This window comes from Mchenga conophoros, linkage group LG16 (genome assembly GCF_057382185.1).
Source record: "Mchenga conophoros isolate Kocher_MC1m ecotype Shallow Benthic linkage group LG16, M_conophoros_male_GT1.1, whole genome shotgun sequence".
NCBI classification, from domain to species: Eukaryota; Metazoa; Chordata; class Actinopteri; order Cichliformes; family Cichlidae; genus Mchenga; species Mchenga conophoros.
The window spans coordinates 24,467,126-24,481,684 of NC_140541.1; the positions used below are offsets into that span (position 1 = coordinate 24,467,126).

The following is a 14,559-nucleotide window of genomic DNA, read 5'->3' on the forward strand; positions in this document are numbered from 1 at the left end:
GTATAAATGAACACATGATTACGTGTGTTATGTTTCCTTTCCACTTGAACTAATTTTGTTTGTAAAGGAGAGGGAGATGCGAAGACTACAAGCCGTCATACTGAAGCACCAGGTATTGTTGCCTAAGTCACACGCGTTGGAAATTTCTTATATTAGTTTAAATTTTTTTGTAATGTGTAATTTTTCTGTTTCTTAATATTTTGACAACTCTTTCTGCCAGGAGTTGGAGAGACATAGACTAGATATGGTATGAGTATGCTTCTGTGTGTTTTGACAACGTATTGTGAATGTGTTGTGTTATATGGCTGCCATCGCAACAATGGTTAACTCCTAGTTTTTGCTGTAGTCAAACAACATCCGTCTGCATGGCTTTTCCAGTACAGTGCACCGCTTATGTCTGCACTATTGATCTCTCAGATACACACATCCATTATCTGCCCAGAATGATCACGAATGAATGCAACGCACTCTAATAAATATTTCTATTGCACTGTTTGTTTTGAAACGATGTCATGTGTCTGCTTTCGTCCTTTTTATGCGTATATGATTGTATAGATATGCAGCAATAATAATATATAATCTCCATGATGTCTTGGTACTTTAATATGATGTGGTTCATCAGTTTAGTGGAGATGCATTCATTATTTTGCTCGTCGCTGCAAAACAATATCTGCTGCTTGCGGTTAAAACTCTCAGCCTGCTTCTCGCCAACACGCTCAGATTAATTTTGTAATGGCTGTGTCTAACACTGAGCTTATGCTTTGTGTATGCATCACTGCCCTCATTTGCTTTTTGTTTATCGCCGTGTCCCATTTTGTTTAACCGTTCCATACAATGTACAATGTGCAACACGCGCCGACTGTTACGTCTTTGTGCGTGTCATCAGGAATGACATCTGTGAACAAATGTCTTTCTTTGAAAATGATATAATCTGCGCGTCTGTGTTCTACCAGGAGAGGGAAAGACGCAGGCAGCACATGATACTCATGAAGGCTGTCGAGGCCCGCAAGAAGGCGGAGGTGAGTAACTGCTGATGTATCACAGCTTGTTTTTGCAGACTTGCTGAAGGAAGGATGAGTGAAACAAGGAAAGTTCAGCAGTGTGCTATGATGGGACATAGTACCATATGTACAGGGGCATAGGCGTGCAACGATACACAAAATTCACGGTTCGGTTCGATACTTTGGTGTCACGGTTCGATATTTTTTTCAATACAAAAAAATGTTCATGCTTTTTTAATTTGTCATTTATTAAAATTAATTTATTAAAATGGGCTATATTCTCAGCAGCATATTAAACATATCAGGTCCCCATAAGGAGAATCATGTGCTAACGGCTGTCTAAATGACTCGGGTAAAGTTTGTAGCATGCGTGCTTGTTGTTTTTTGTCTGCTTCCACTTGTCTTTGCACTAGGATGATGTCGGAGTAAATGTGCAGTGATATTCATTTTGTTCCCACTAGTGCTGTCAGCGTTAATCTGAAATGACGTTAACGCCACAACACGGCAAATCTCCGTTAACGAGCTACCGCGGATCGCCCCGTGCGTGGGGCTGGACGGCGTCAACACGTTAACGGGCAAACTGCGCTAACGCAGTAGTTCCCACTAGAGATGGACCGATCCGATATTACGTATCGGTATCGGTCCGATACTGACCTAAATTACTGGATCGGATATCGGAGAAAAATAAAAAATGTAATCCGATCCATTAAATATCACGAAAGCACCTCACAAAACTTGCAACACGCCGTAACTCACCTCAGAACGTTAGCACGTCGGAGCAGTATGCATCACGTGATAGAGCGGCTGTGGTATGCGGGACCTGTCGGTGGTCTGGATAGCATGTGGAGCTTCGCTAGCAACCCGGCATTTCATCTCCGACAAAGTTATCCCGAGAGAAGTAAAGCAAGTGTGTAAGTCCATCTCTGAATGTTTGTAAAGCATTCCTGCGTTAAGCTTACCAAACGATATATGGAGCGACTGCCTCTTCTTGCTGCTACTTCAATCGTGAAACTGCTTAACGATCAGCTGATCGGCTTTTCTGTCGCGAGTCCGTCTCTCTGGTTTGTTTTTGGCCCACTTTGCACCAGAAAGAGGAAACCAGCGGCTGAACAACAGCAGCACGTTTAAGCTTGATCAGCTGTTGTTAGAATTTATTTATTATTACTTTCTACTCGAGGATCTTTTTCTACGTAGCTGACGGCTGGTAACTGTGCAGGGGCGGATCTAGCAAAGTTTAGCCAGGGGGGCTGATAGGGCATTAACAGGGAAAAGGGGGCACAAAGACATACTTTTCTTTCTTATTCTCATTTAAAATGTCTAGCTTTTAATAAATAATTATCTGACACCCAAAGTTTTAATTTGATGTAAAATGAATAGAAGTCCATTACTGTATATAGTGACTATTAAGTCTAATATATATACCCTAGTAAGCTATCTGTGCAGTCTGCAATTTTGTTCAAGAAAGATGTTGAATCTATTTAATATTTCTTGAAAAATAATTGATTTCTGTGCTTTTTTTTTTCACACTGCATCAAATTAAGGTTGATTACGTTGATTAAGCATCATGAGGTGGAGCGTGAGGGGTGGTTCCTTATTTTTTATTTATTTATTTTTGTTGTTGCTGGGAGTTGGAACCCTATTAGTTAGGTTGCTTAATATTTACGCTAAGTACTCTTTAAAATACCAGAATAGGGAGGATGGTGTAGGTTTAAGTTTATTAGATTGATCAGTATTGCTGAACTATGAAATATATATTTTTTTGCATACAGGTATAACAGAATAGCTTTAGTGTAGTTGTTGTTTTAAACTTGAGTATGAACTTATACAAAATGCAGCAAGATATTTAAAAAACAGTTTTGTTGATTAAAAAACACTATATCGGATTCATATCGGTATCGGCAGATATCCAAATTTATGATATCGGTATCGGTATCGGACATAAAAAAGTGGTATCGTGCCATCTCTAGTTCCCACCCATGTAATTGAGCATTGCGTGGCACATCCAACATACTGTTTTACTTTTGTCCATGACGCGCTTACCATCAGGGTCATGCTTCACATGAAGACCAAAATAGTTCCAAAGGCCAGATCTGAATGAGGGTGCAGGAGATTCAATTTGCCATGTTGCAAGGAGCTTAGCTTCTGTCTTGCTAGCTTGCGCTGCGCTCAGTGGATCTGTGCTCGACAGTGCAGCCTAGGCGGAGTAGTCGAACGCAGATCCACTGAGCTCTCAACACAGACAGCATCGTCAGAAGAAAAGTTGATCAAATAAATTTAAAAAATTTTATTGTTTGATACATATGCGTACCGAACCGAAAGCACTGTATCGAACGGTTCAATATCGATATGAGTATCGTTGCACCCCTAGTATCACATAACGCCAGAAGGGCTTTAAAACAAAAGTTAGTTTTGCCACCGATTCCCAAAATCTGTTCTTCTTTTAGAGAAATAAACCCCCCCCCCCAAAAAAACCAACCTTTATTTCCAGTTTCTTCTGATTGTGCACTATTATTTGAAACAATCTCTCACAGGTGTCCCGTTATTTTGAGATCTGTTGAAGGCCTTACCATGTGGTCTACATCATGGTTAAATTATTTAGTAACCCTTTTTGACTTGTGGCTGAGAGTGTTATCATCCTGGATGAGACCACTCCTGTCAGAATAGACATGTTCTTAAGAAGAAGGATGTGGAGAAGTGTAAATGCTGTGTTAGACTAACTGCACACAAAGATGGGTTGAGGAAATCTGTTGAATATGGTGTTGTGGTCCCTCTGTGTGCACATAACATGAGGTGTGACTGAATATAAGAGGTGAAGAATAAAATAAATTTCATTCTTAGACTCATGTGTTTGTTTGATTGTGTTTGTGCTTGTTGTTTTGTTGAGCATCTCGTGGAACATCATGTGCGGTCTGTTTATGACTGAATAATTTCATGAGGAACTGGCCATGTAAATGACCAGACATGAAAACAAAATTATAAATTCATTCATTCAGTAATGCAGTACACAGTACAAGAAAGCACATGGTGATCCTAAAAGCATTTCTTTTTTCTTTTCTTTTTTGTTCTTCACTTTGTAAATCAGTGTAAATATAAGTATATTGTTTGTAAGGATTTAACTTTCCTTTAGGAGAAGGAACGTCTGAAAAAAGAAAAGAAAGATGAGAAACAGTTGAACAAGGAAAGGAAACTGGAGCTCAGAAGACTAGAACTGGAAAAAGCAAAGGAGCTGAAGAAGCCAAATGAGGACATGTGTTTAGCGGATCATAAGGTATACACACTCTGTGTTAATGTTGGCTGAGATGTTGGCAAATAGAAATAAGAGTTCATATATCCGTCTTGAATAGTGTCCATTTGTCTGAAAGAGCAGATTTCCCACCAGTCCAGTGATCATTTTGATATAGTTATCAACCAGTATTATCATTATTGGAGCTGTGCACATCCTTAAAGATTAGAACTGCTTTTGGTGATTTATGGTATAATTGTTTCACAATCTGTAACAAAACAGATGTTTAAGATCATTTAAAGCATCTGGAATTCATGAAAAGGGTTAAAACGGTGCCACCGTGTGGCTCCTCGTGTTATAACATTGACCAAGTGTTCAAACTAGTCCTTCACTAAAATATGTCTTGGAACATGCACCCCATTTTTAATTTCAAAATCAGAGCAGTTTGCAATAATGTTTTATAAACTGCAATCCAGTAACTATTATAGTTGTATAGTTTTGTGTATAATTTCTGTATAGGTTTTATCATACTTTAAGTTTTTATTTGCATTTCTTTACAGCCTCTTCCAGAGTTGTCCCGTATCCCTGGTCTGGTATTAGCAGGAAGCACCTTCTCTAACTGCCTGATGGTTTTGCAGTTTCTGCACAGCTTTGGAAAGGTGCTGGGACTGGATTTAAATTCAGACCCGCTCACTATAGGTGACCTTCAAGAAGGGTTACTGAACATTGCGGAAAATATGGAAAAGGTCCAGGACCTGTTGGTGACCATGCTCTCTGCAGCTGTGTGTGATCCTGGGGTACCTGCAGGTCACAAGGTGAATCTGTTGTTGTAATTGCAGTTTGGATTTTTGGAAGTGTAAACGCTTCCTGTGGTGTAAATAACACACACAGACATACAGCACAGACATGCTACTGTGTCCCTTTAAAATGTGGTGTTTCTGATTTTTAAATATTGCATTCTCACTGATTTGGTTATTACAATGCTGAGTGAGCTGTAATAACTAAAGAATTGACAGCAGTGACAGTAGACACGTATAAATGTATAAGGAAATGTTGGCAGCAGCTTACCTTGTAAACAAGACCCAAGCTATTTGCTCCATATGTGTTTTTAACTTCAGAGATCTAAAGTCTTTAGGTGGGTAATTATTGTACTTATGCCCCATTTTAGTTTTAAATCACAAATTTAATTCCTCCCCAGACCATTCCACATTATTGTGTAGTTGGATATAAACATTTCTTTGATTGACTGTACTTAAATGTTCTCCTAAGAAGCTGTTGTGTGCATGCCAAGAGAGATATACAGAGTGTGACTTAATAATCTGCACATCCCAGATGTGACACATCCTGTGAGACACTTAAGCACTTAACATCAGGAAGGGATAATTGCTTGAAAGGACAGTTTTCTATCAGACACCTACAATATTGTGATTTTTTTTTTTTTTTTTGCGTAAGGCTACAGAACATAAAAAGGAAGTCTCATGTAAGCTTACTGATTTTGTTTTTATTTCATTTTTTTTAAAGAGCAAAACCATCTTGGGGGACAACTTGACTAATGTGGAGATCAACCGGGACAATGTGTCTGAGATTCTGCAGATCTACATGGAGGGTCACTCTGAACAGAAAGAGGTGGCCATGCTGGCTTTTAGTCTCAGGACTAAGCCTTTCCAAGCCCACAGTCCGTCACAGAAGGCCTCTGTTTTAGCATTCCTGGTAAATGAGCTTTGCTGCAGTAAGGCTGTGATCAGGTGAGTGCCCTGCCTCCAACTGAAATTCATGATGTCAGTGTTTTCATTTCACCCCACCTAAAAAAAATAATCATAAATAGTAAACTTAATAACCATTGAAGTAAATGCTTCCTTTAAGGGTTTGCATCTTATAGAATAGAATAGAATAGAATAGAATTCAACTTTATTGTCATTGCACATGTCACAGGTACAAGGCAACGAAATGCAGTTTGCATCCATCCAGAAGTGCTTTAGCCATGATATAGATATATTACAAATATATATTAGCAATAATATCGATATGTGAGTATATTATAGAAATGGGTCTATTATGGTATGTTATAATGTACATGGTATGAAGTATGTAGGTTACTTATGTATGTTATGAATATGCTATAACTGTAAGTATGTACAGGCTGTATATGCATGTTATTATTGTGTGTTTGAGGGTACAGTTGTCCATTGTGTGTGTAGGTGGTTGTGGGTGTGTGTATGTCCAGTCCATGTGTTAACGTGGGTCAGATGTCAGGAGGCAGAGTTCAGGAGTCTGACAGCTGTGGGGAAGAAGCTGTTCCGGTACCTGGTGGTCTTAGTACGGAGGCTCCTGTAGCGCCTCCCAGAGGGCAGGAGGGTGAAGAGTCCATGTGATGGGTGACTGGGGTCTTTGATGATTGTCCCAGCCCTTTTCAGACACCGCTTCCTGTAGATGTCCTTTATGGCAATGCATCGCCGGAGCACCACTTCCTGCCATAAAGGACATCTACAGGAAGCGGTGCTCCGGCGATGCATTGGGCAGTTTTCACGACCCTCTGCAACGCCTTCCGGTCTGAGGCAGAGCAGTTCCCATACCAGACTGTTATACAGTTGGTCAGGATGCTCTCGATGGTACAGCGATAGAAGTTCACCTGGATGTCTGAGGACAGGTGGTTCTTCCTCAGAGTCCTCAAGAAGAAGAGGCGCTGATGAGCCTTCTTGACCAGCTTGGAGCAGTTGGTCGTCCAGATGAGATCCTCGGAGATGTGAACTCCCAGGAACTTGAAGCTGCTCACACGCTCCACACCCGTCCCCTTAATGTAGATGGGTGGACGTGGGTCAGCATTCCTCCTGTAGTCCACGATGAGCTCCTTGGTCTTCTCAGTGTTAAGCAGCAGGTTGTTTGTGTCGCAACACTCAGCCAGACGAGTGTGTGTTAATTTTCTTTCTGTGCCTGAGAGTGGAACATTCAGGCTTGTTTTATTCATGGAGTCTTCAGTTTTAATGGAATAGCTGAAGTATTAAAAGGAATATGACAAATCGTGGTCTGATTGACAGTTTCACAAGGTTGCATCAAACTACGTGGCATCAATTTTTTATTAGCTCTACACTTTGAAGCACATCTGGTGCACACTGCAATGCATTGAAAATGCCTCATCCTCTTGCACAAAAAGGTCACCGAAATGTCGGTTTCGACATTTTTTTTTATTTTTTATTTTTTATGTTTTTCAGTGAGATCGACAAAAACATAGATTATATGACCAACCTGAGGAAGGATAAGTGGGTTGTTGAGGGAAAGCTTCGGAAGTAAGTATACGTGATTTCGGCTGTTGTTCAAAGATTCTTGTGCATGCACTTGGACATTTTGTGACCAGCACTTACTTTTTTCCTATGTTGTTTTTTTTTTTCTTCTTTTTTTTTTTTCCTTTTTTGAAAGACTGAGGAGTATCCACACCAAGAAGACGGGGAAGAAAGACAACAGTTGGGCAGGAGAGAACAACCATGCCTTTGTGCTCGTCAGTGTTCAAAACAAATCCAAGAGGAAAGAAGGGGACAGTGAAGAAGAGGAAGATGAGGACGATGACAGTGAAGACCAAAGAGATGACGAGGAGGAGGAGGAAGAAGAAGCAGGTGGAAAAAGAGGAAAGAAAACAGACATATGTGAAGAGGAGGTCAGTGGAAACATAATGCTGTTAACTTGAGCCTCTGACTAAATCTGTGCTGATTATGGCAATAGTCCACTTTTTTTTCCATGTAGGATGACAGTGTACGCTCTGCCAGCATCGAGGAACTTGAGAAACAGATTGAGAAAACATACAAGGTAAATGAAACCCCAATCTCAAGAATTACTCATAAATGTAAAGTACCCAGGAGTGGTAGAAAAATAATAATAAAAAGATGTGCACACATCAAGGTAGCATTTAACTACACTGAATGGTTGAAATGCTACTAGGTGAACGCAGGAAATAATTGGTTACAATTTACAGATTATTATTTTGAGTACTTAACAGTCACATGATGCATTTTATTCTCATATTTTGACTGATTTGTTTGCCAGAAATAAAATGTAATATGAGGATCTATTATAACAAACCAGCATGAAGTGCACAGCATCGACCACTGAACTGCAAACATGTTCAGTGATTCAAACTTAACACAGCAATGACTCATAAGCAAAACTCTGTTAGTAAGATAAGTACTGAGCAACAAAACAATTTTCATAAATTAGCCTTTAGTTTCCTATAGGAACATGGGTCTCCCTGTACACTTGGTTTGTGGTTACAAATTAGAAGAGTCCTGTTGAAATTCACACATGCAATTGGAATTTTGTGTGCTTAGTGTAGTAAAATGTGGCCTTCATAATGTTTTTTCTCTCTGTTACCACTCCCAGGTTCTGTGTGAGTGGGTTAATAACTTCCTGAACTTTGTGTCTCTCTAGCAACAGAGTCAGATTAGACAGAAGCTGTTTGACTCCTCCCACTTACTGCGCTCTGTGATGATTGGCCAGGACAGATACAAGCGGCGCTACTGGGTCCTTCCACAGTGCAGTGGCATTTTTGTTGAAGGCACTGAGAGCAGTGAAGGTGCAAAACAAAACCAATGTCTCCTTTGGTCGTTGTTTAGTGTGTTTAGGATCAAAATCCTTACTGATTTCTTTTTTGTTTTTAACATTGTTTTCATTTTATGTTACTTAGGCTGTGAAGTGGAGGAGGAGGAGAGAAGAAGACAGTGGGCTACTGAGGTGATCGGAGTAAAAGGGGAGCAGTTGGAACAGACAAATCCGGTGGTCTCCAGCTCCACACAGAGCACAGACAATGATACAGCTAGCCAGCAGGACAAAGACAATCTCTTCCTCCAAAAACCTGGCTCTTTATCTAAGCTCAGCAAACTTCTAGAAGTAGGCAAAATGGGTCAAGATTCAGACATCAATACACAGAACAGTCATTCTTTTAAAGTCCCCACCACGGCTTCTTATCCTTCGTATCCTGCCTCACAGATAGTCCCTACTCAGCAGGGTCTGATGGATAAATTGGACACTGCGGTGCCATTTCTGCTCAGTGCTACTCAGCTGAAAAGCATTCACTGGGTGACCCAGAGTCCTCAGTCCAGCCTTCATTATGACCAGCTGTCCAAGACACTGACTGAAAAAAGCAGCCAGTGGTTTAGCCTATTTCCTCGCTCTCCCTGCGACGAGTCCTCAGTGACCTCTGGTTCCAGTCCACCAGTTTCCTCATCTTCTCCACAACCCATCAGAACCAAATCCCCCTCTTTCCTCTCCACTAATCCCTCAGCTACAGATAGCTACAACACTACTCCTGGGATCAGTAACACAGAATTGCCTATCTTTCAGGTTGGTGGATAACAATAATGCATCTCCATCTCAGATAGAAGGATCAGTTCATGAGTTTTTAGAGCGCTGATAAGTGTTGCAAGAATTAGTCCATATTACATCACAATTTTTCCTTTGTTGGACCATGCATGTGGCATTGGAATAAAACTGTAATCTGATCATAATTCTGAGTGTATGCATTTTTATTCTCAGCAAGTAAAGTCTGGCATTCATGAAGGCAGACTGACACAGCATGACATGTCTAGCTCAGTGGCAAGTCCCAGCCTGCCCTTCTCTGGCACACCTCTACCCCCTATGGTGGATCTAGCTTCACAGCATGCAGAGGGTCATGGAAATGAGGCCTCTTTTCTGGAAAATAACTCTATCAACAAGTGCGAGACCTCAGAGTCCCCAAGTGACAAGTCCACTTGTGCCTCATATGCTGCCATAGAGGGGTCCAAAACCCAAGACTACCCTTATCCTCGGCCCATCCCAGAGGGTAAGAACGGCACGCTGCCAGTATGCACAAATCAGATATGCTGGACTGAACATATCTATTGCCCAGACAGCAACAGAATATGCCGTGGCGATTGTCAGTCGAACAAACAAATGTTGCTAGAATTGAAAAGCACAGTCACTTCTCCAATTTGTGTGTGTTTCCAGAAATGCTGCATGGCTGGTGGAGTGTGTCTGACATGGAGAACCTGCACAGTCTGGTCAAGACCCTCCATTGCCGGGGCATCAGAGAGAAGGCCTTGCAGAAACAGATCCAAAAACATATGGAGCATATGACCAAGCTCTGTGAGAACAGCAAAGATGGTGGGTTCACATTTCCTTTGAGAGTCGGCAGACATTCAGCATTTCATGATTTTTAAAAGTATTGTTATTTGAGTTTTTAATGTGATGTGACACATTTGGCTATGGAATTTCTTTTTTAAAAGCGTTCCTTAGAAAGCAGTTTGCTTTAATGTTTTCATACATATTTGGTGGCAGCTATTGGTGTGACAGGGATGGAAAAGCAGGAGGTAAGCAAGGAGGCAGTGGAGAGCTGGTGTGTTGAGGAGAAGGCCATGGAGGTGGACATTCGCCTGCTGCGACAGGTTGAAGCTCTGGAGAGGAAAGTCATCTCCGCCAGCCTGCAGGTCAAGGTAGTGACGAGCATTTCAGCTGTTTAGAAAACCTCAGTGTTTATTCTAATTATTTCCTCGGAAAGGCCATTGAAATTTTCTTTAATATATATACCTGTGTGATTAAAATAAGGTGTTGTGATGGCCATATTTCCCTGATATCTCTGTCAGGGTTGGATGCACCCTGAGCCCCAGTCTGACAGTAAGGATCTGGTCTATCATGAGCACAAGCCCTTCTCTTCCCTGGCTCAGGAAAACAAAAGAGAGAGAGACGCCAGTCAAGAAGATGTTCCTGGCTCTATGGTGCGGCGGCCCAACAATCCCCTTGACATAGCGGTTACTAGGCTGGCAGAACTTGAGAGGAACATTGAGCGAAGGTACTTTACGAGATCTTAAAATACCACTTGTCAGACACAGGCCACCTTGCCTGTCTTTGTATTAGAAGTAGAAAATAACAATGCAAGATTCAGGACACCAGAAAGAAGAACTTGCAACTCTTTTTTTTTTTTTTTTTTTTTTTTGTACAATTGACTTGTTCTCATGTTTCTCAGTTAATTTTACAAGTGGTCTTACTTCCCGTGACCTTTTAAGCAGTGAGGAGGAGGTGGCTCCTGGGATGAGACTGTGGCGCAAATCCCTCGGTCAAGTCCGCAGCTCAGCTCAGCTGTCACTCTGCATTCAGCAGCTGCAGAAATCCATTGCCTGGGAACGAGCCATCATGAAAGTGGTTGGTGTCACCTGCTTTCACTGCACGTTTCTCTCTCTCTCTTCATCACAGATTTGTTTACCTTATTTGATCGCATATAATAAGAGTCACCATGCAGTCTTATAAGCTGCATAGCTTCTCATTCAGTTTCATGAAAACTAATTTAAAAATATACAAGCCTTCTTAAAAACAGTCAAGGATACCAACGCAGGATGGCACAGATAGCTGGTTAAAGCTCTGGAGAAGGTTTAAATGCAGGAAAGATTTGGTAGCAGTTATATATCTCATTCACAATAAATCACTATTTTTTATAATCTTTTTCAGTATCTCACTAATCTGTTTTAGCTTTAATTAAACCAGTTGGGGTAATCTATTACAATTTTTAAAGAGGGATGCTCATTTTCCTGCACCGTTTGTTGCTGTTGTTTCCAGCACTGCCAGTTCTGTCAAAAAGGAGATAATGAAGAGCTGCTCTTACTCTGTGATGGCTGTGATAGAGGCTGCCACACTTACTGCCATAAACCCAAGATCAATACAGTGCCTGATGGGGACTGGTTTTGTCCAGCTTGTGAGTCAAAGGTACATCAGCGTCCCCTGAGGGATTGATCATAGAGCCAATATTCTTTTGTGTGTGTGTGTTGTTGTTCTGGGTTTTTTGCTATTCATTTTTCAGCTCTCTGTTCATATCTATCTACCTGTGTGATGTTTAATGTGGCTCCACAGTCCTCTGCGTGTTCTTTCATACAGGAAAGCGGTCAATACCCTCATAGTAGGAAGCAGCAGAGCCGAACAGCTGGAGGAGGGAAGGAAAGCGTCGAGGGAAAACGAAGCATTAAGCCATCTGTGGATGGAGAGCTCATCAGTGAGGAGGATGCCAGAAGCAACAATGTGCCAAAGAAAGGTACCAAGGAGGTCAAAAAGAGGAAAGCAGACAACAGCCCACCCAGCTCCCAGGCCAAGTTTGACAGCCCCATCTACTGTGCAAAAAAAGCCAAAACGCACAAAGATGAGCTGGGAATATGCCGGTACGCACATGCATATACTTACTGTGCAATTAGATCCTAGAAGCTTGATAATATAGCTTATGTCATTGTTTAAAATTATTAGGCTCCTGTGACACATTTTTATAATAGAATTCACATTTTAAATCACTAAAGGGTAAACAAATCAGACCGTTGTAGTGAAAAGTCATATATTTGCAATGCAAAAAGCTCAGCTGTGTCTGCTCTTTGTTTCCTGCAGAGTGCTGCTGGCTGAGCTGGAGGCCCATCAGGATGCCTGGCCTTTTCTCACCCCAGTCAACCACAGAGCTGTTCCTGGATACAGAAAAGTCATCAAGAAACCGATGGACTTCTCCACCATCAAGGAGAAGCTAACCAGTAACCAGTATGTGTTGTTGTAGTTTTTAGGATGTTTTCATAACATATCTTATTCCTAATTTTACATTTTATGACTCGGACAGTGCTCATGAGTTGAAATTAAACCCATTTCTAATCATTACAGGTATTTAAACTTGGAGACATTCATCATCGACGTGAACCTGGTTTTCGATAACTGTGAGAGATTTAACGAAGATGACTCTGAAATCGGACGAGCCGGCCACAGGATGAGGAGATTCTTCGACAAGCGATGGACTGAATTCTTGCAGTGAACACATTCCAAAGTGGACATGTCCAACTTTCTCATGGGTGTCGGAGGCCTTCTCTTCACCTGTGACCCCAAGTGACTACATGGTTATAATAAATCAATGTGCAGTTTGAAGGACAGGACTGTGGTCTGTCTGCAAGTGTAGGCAAAACACTTAATGGATTTGTATCTTCAAGTGCAATACTGTTTTGTTTATTGAAACACACTGACTGTTCGGCTCAATGTTGTTTGTGCGAAATACAATATTGAGCAGGGACTTTACTTTTTTATCATCGGTACTAAGTTATATCTCTGTGTGTGCTGTATGTGTATTTATTTTCTCAACTACTTTACATTGTATTCTTTTCAAAGCAGAGGCACGAGACTTACAATGTAACAACTGTTGAATAAATGAAAAAAGCATTACTAACCGTACCAACAGTTCCTCTGTCTAAATGCATTCACAAGTTCACTGAGTAATGCAAAGAGGGATCACTGACACATTAAGTGCTAATTCTTTCACTCAAGTCATAGTTATTACATGTTAAGTGTATTTTTACTGCACGGTCTTGATGAAGATGATATCATTGCATAAGGATGGTCGTAGCACTTAATCTGAATATCCACTCAAAGCACTCCTCAGAATTGTAGTGCCTGACTCTGAGGAGGATGTTTTTCTTTTTCTATATGCAGTGTGTGTACTGTATGTGTCCTGCACAGTATATCGTAGGAAACATTTGCAGGAGCTGTAATAGGAGCTTTCCTCCTCTTAAATGTGGTGCATAGTGTTTCATCTCCAAGCGTTTCCTTCAAACAGAGCCTTGTCAGACATCCCGTGGACTGACGTGAAACCTGCATTGGAGCTTTAATCCATCGGGGAGTCAGTGTCACGGACCGCTGGAGGCATCTCAAGACAGCTGAAGTCAGAAGACTTGAAGTAACTGCATTTTATTATGAAAATTGTGTAATGAGTAGTGACTTTTGTAGGAATATTATTTTTGAACACTGGTGTGGATGGATTAAATAAACCGGTTTTTCAAAATAGCAACACTAAGCCCTCGCTGCTGCTGTTAATATTTTTCTTAGGTACATTTTTCTTTTATTAATATCTCATATTTTAATTGTTTGTTTTCATCAGTTTGCTAAAGCTATAATAAAAATTCATATGCATGCACTAAATACACACACGTCTGTACCGGCATATTGCCAGCACATTTTTTGTCATCTTTGTGGGTTTTGGCTTTTTTTGCACAGTAGATGGGGCTGTCAAACTTTGTCTGGGAGCTGGGTAGGCTGTCGTCTCCTTTCCTCTTTTTGACCTCCTTGGTACGTTTGTTTGGCGCGCTGTTGCTGCTGGCATCCTCCTCACTGATGAGCTCTCGTATCACAGATGGCTTAATACTTCATTTTCCCTCGCTGCTTTCCTTCCCTCCTCCAGCTGTTCAGCTCTGTTGCTTCCTGCTGTGAGGGTATTGACCGCTTTCCTGATTGAAAGAACACACAGAAGACTGTGGAGCCACATTGAATGTCACAGAGGCAGATAAATATGAATTGAGGATTATCATATCT

At 41.1% G+C, this 14,559-nt stretch overlaps 1 protein-coding gene across 13 annotated transcripts in view; it reads left to right on the forward strand.

Moving 5' to 3' along the window:
• The window catches only part of LOC146556870 (bromodomain adjacent to zinc finger domain protein 2B-like), a 51,969-nt gene extending 37,851 nt beyond the window's left edge, over nt 1-14,118 (forward strand). For 6 of the 13 annotated variants that reach the window (XM_085248351.1, XM_085248354.1, XM_085248357.1 and 3 more), the window contains 20 exons: nt 68-112; nt 221-247; nt 954-1,019; nt 4,129-4,269; nt 4,785-5,039; nt 5,746-5,969; nt 7,434-7,508; nt 7,639-7,873; nt 7,960-8,022; nt 8,641-8,785; nt 8,897-9,552; nt 9,745-10,030; nt 10,195-10,350; nt 10,525-10,679; nt 10,830-11,035; nt 11,250-11,385; nt 11,797-11,943; nt 12,112-12,389; nt 12,607-12,750; nt 12,868-14,118. In XM_085248351.1, coding sequence (XP_085104477.1) covers nt 68-112; nt 221-247; nt 954-1,019; nt 4,129-4,269; nt 4,785-5,039; nt 5,746-5,969; nt 7,434-7,508; nt 7,639-7,873; nt 7,960-8,022; nt 8,641-8,785; nt 8,897-9,552; nt 9,745-10,030; nt 10,195-10,350; nt 10,525-10,679; nt 10,830-11,035; nt 11,250-11,385; nt 11,797-11,943; nt 12,112-12,389; nt 12,607-12,750; nt 12,868-13,015 — 3,588 coding nt within the window. In that variant the 3' untranslated portion in view covers nt 13,016-14,118. The remainder of the gene's footprint in view (nt 1-67; nt 113-220; nt 248-953; nt 1,020-4,128; nt 4,270-4,784; nt 5,040-5,745; nt 5,970-7,433; nt 7,509-7,638; nt 7,874-7,959; nt 8,023-8,640; nt 8,786-8,896; nt 9,553-9,744; nt 10,031-10,194; nt 10,351-10,524; nt 10,680-10,829; nt 11,036-11,249; nt 11,386-11,796; nt 11,944-12,111; nt 12,390-12,606; nt 12,751-12,867) is intronic. The other 7 variants (XM_085248364.1, XM_085248353.1, XM_085248355.1 and 4 more) reach the window with 7 other exon arrangements.
• Nucleotides 14,119-14,559: the final 441 nt, after the last annotated feature.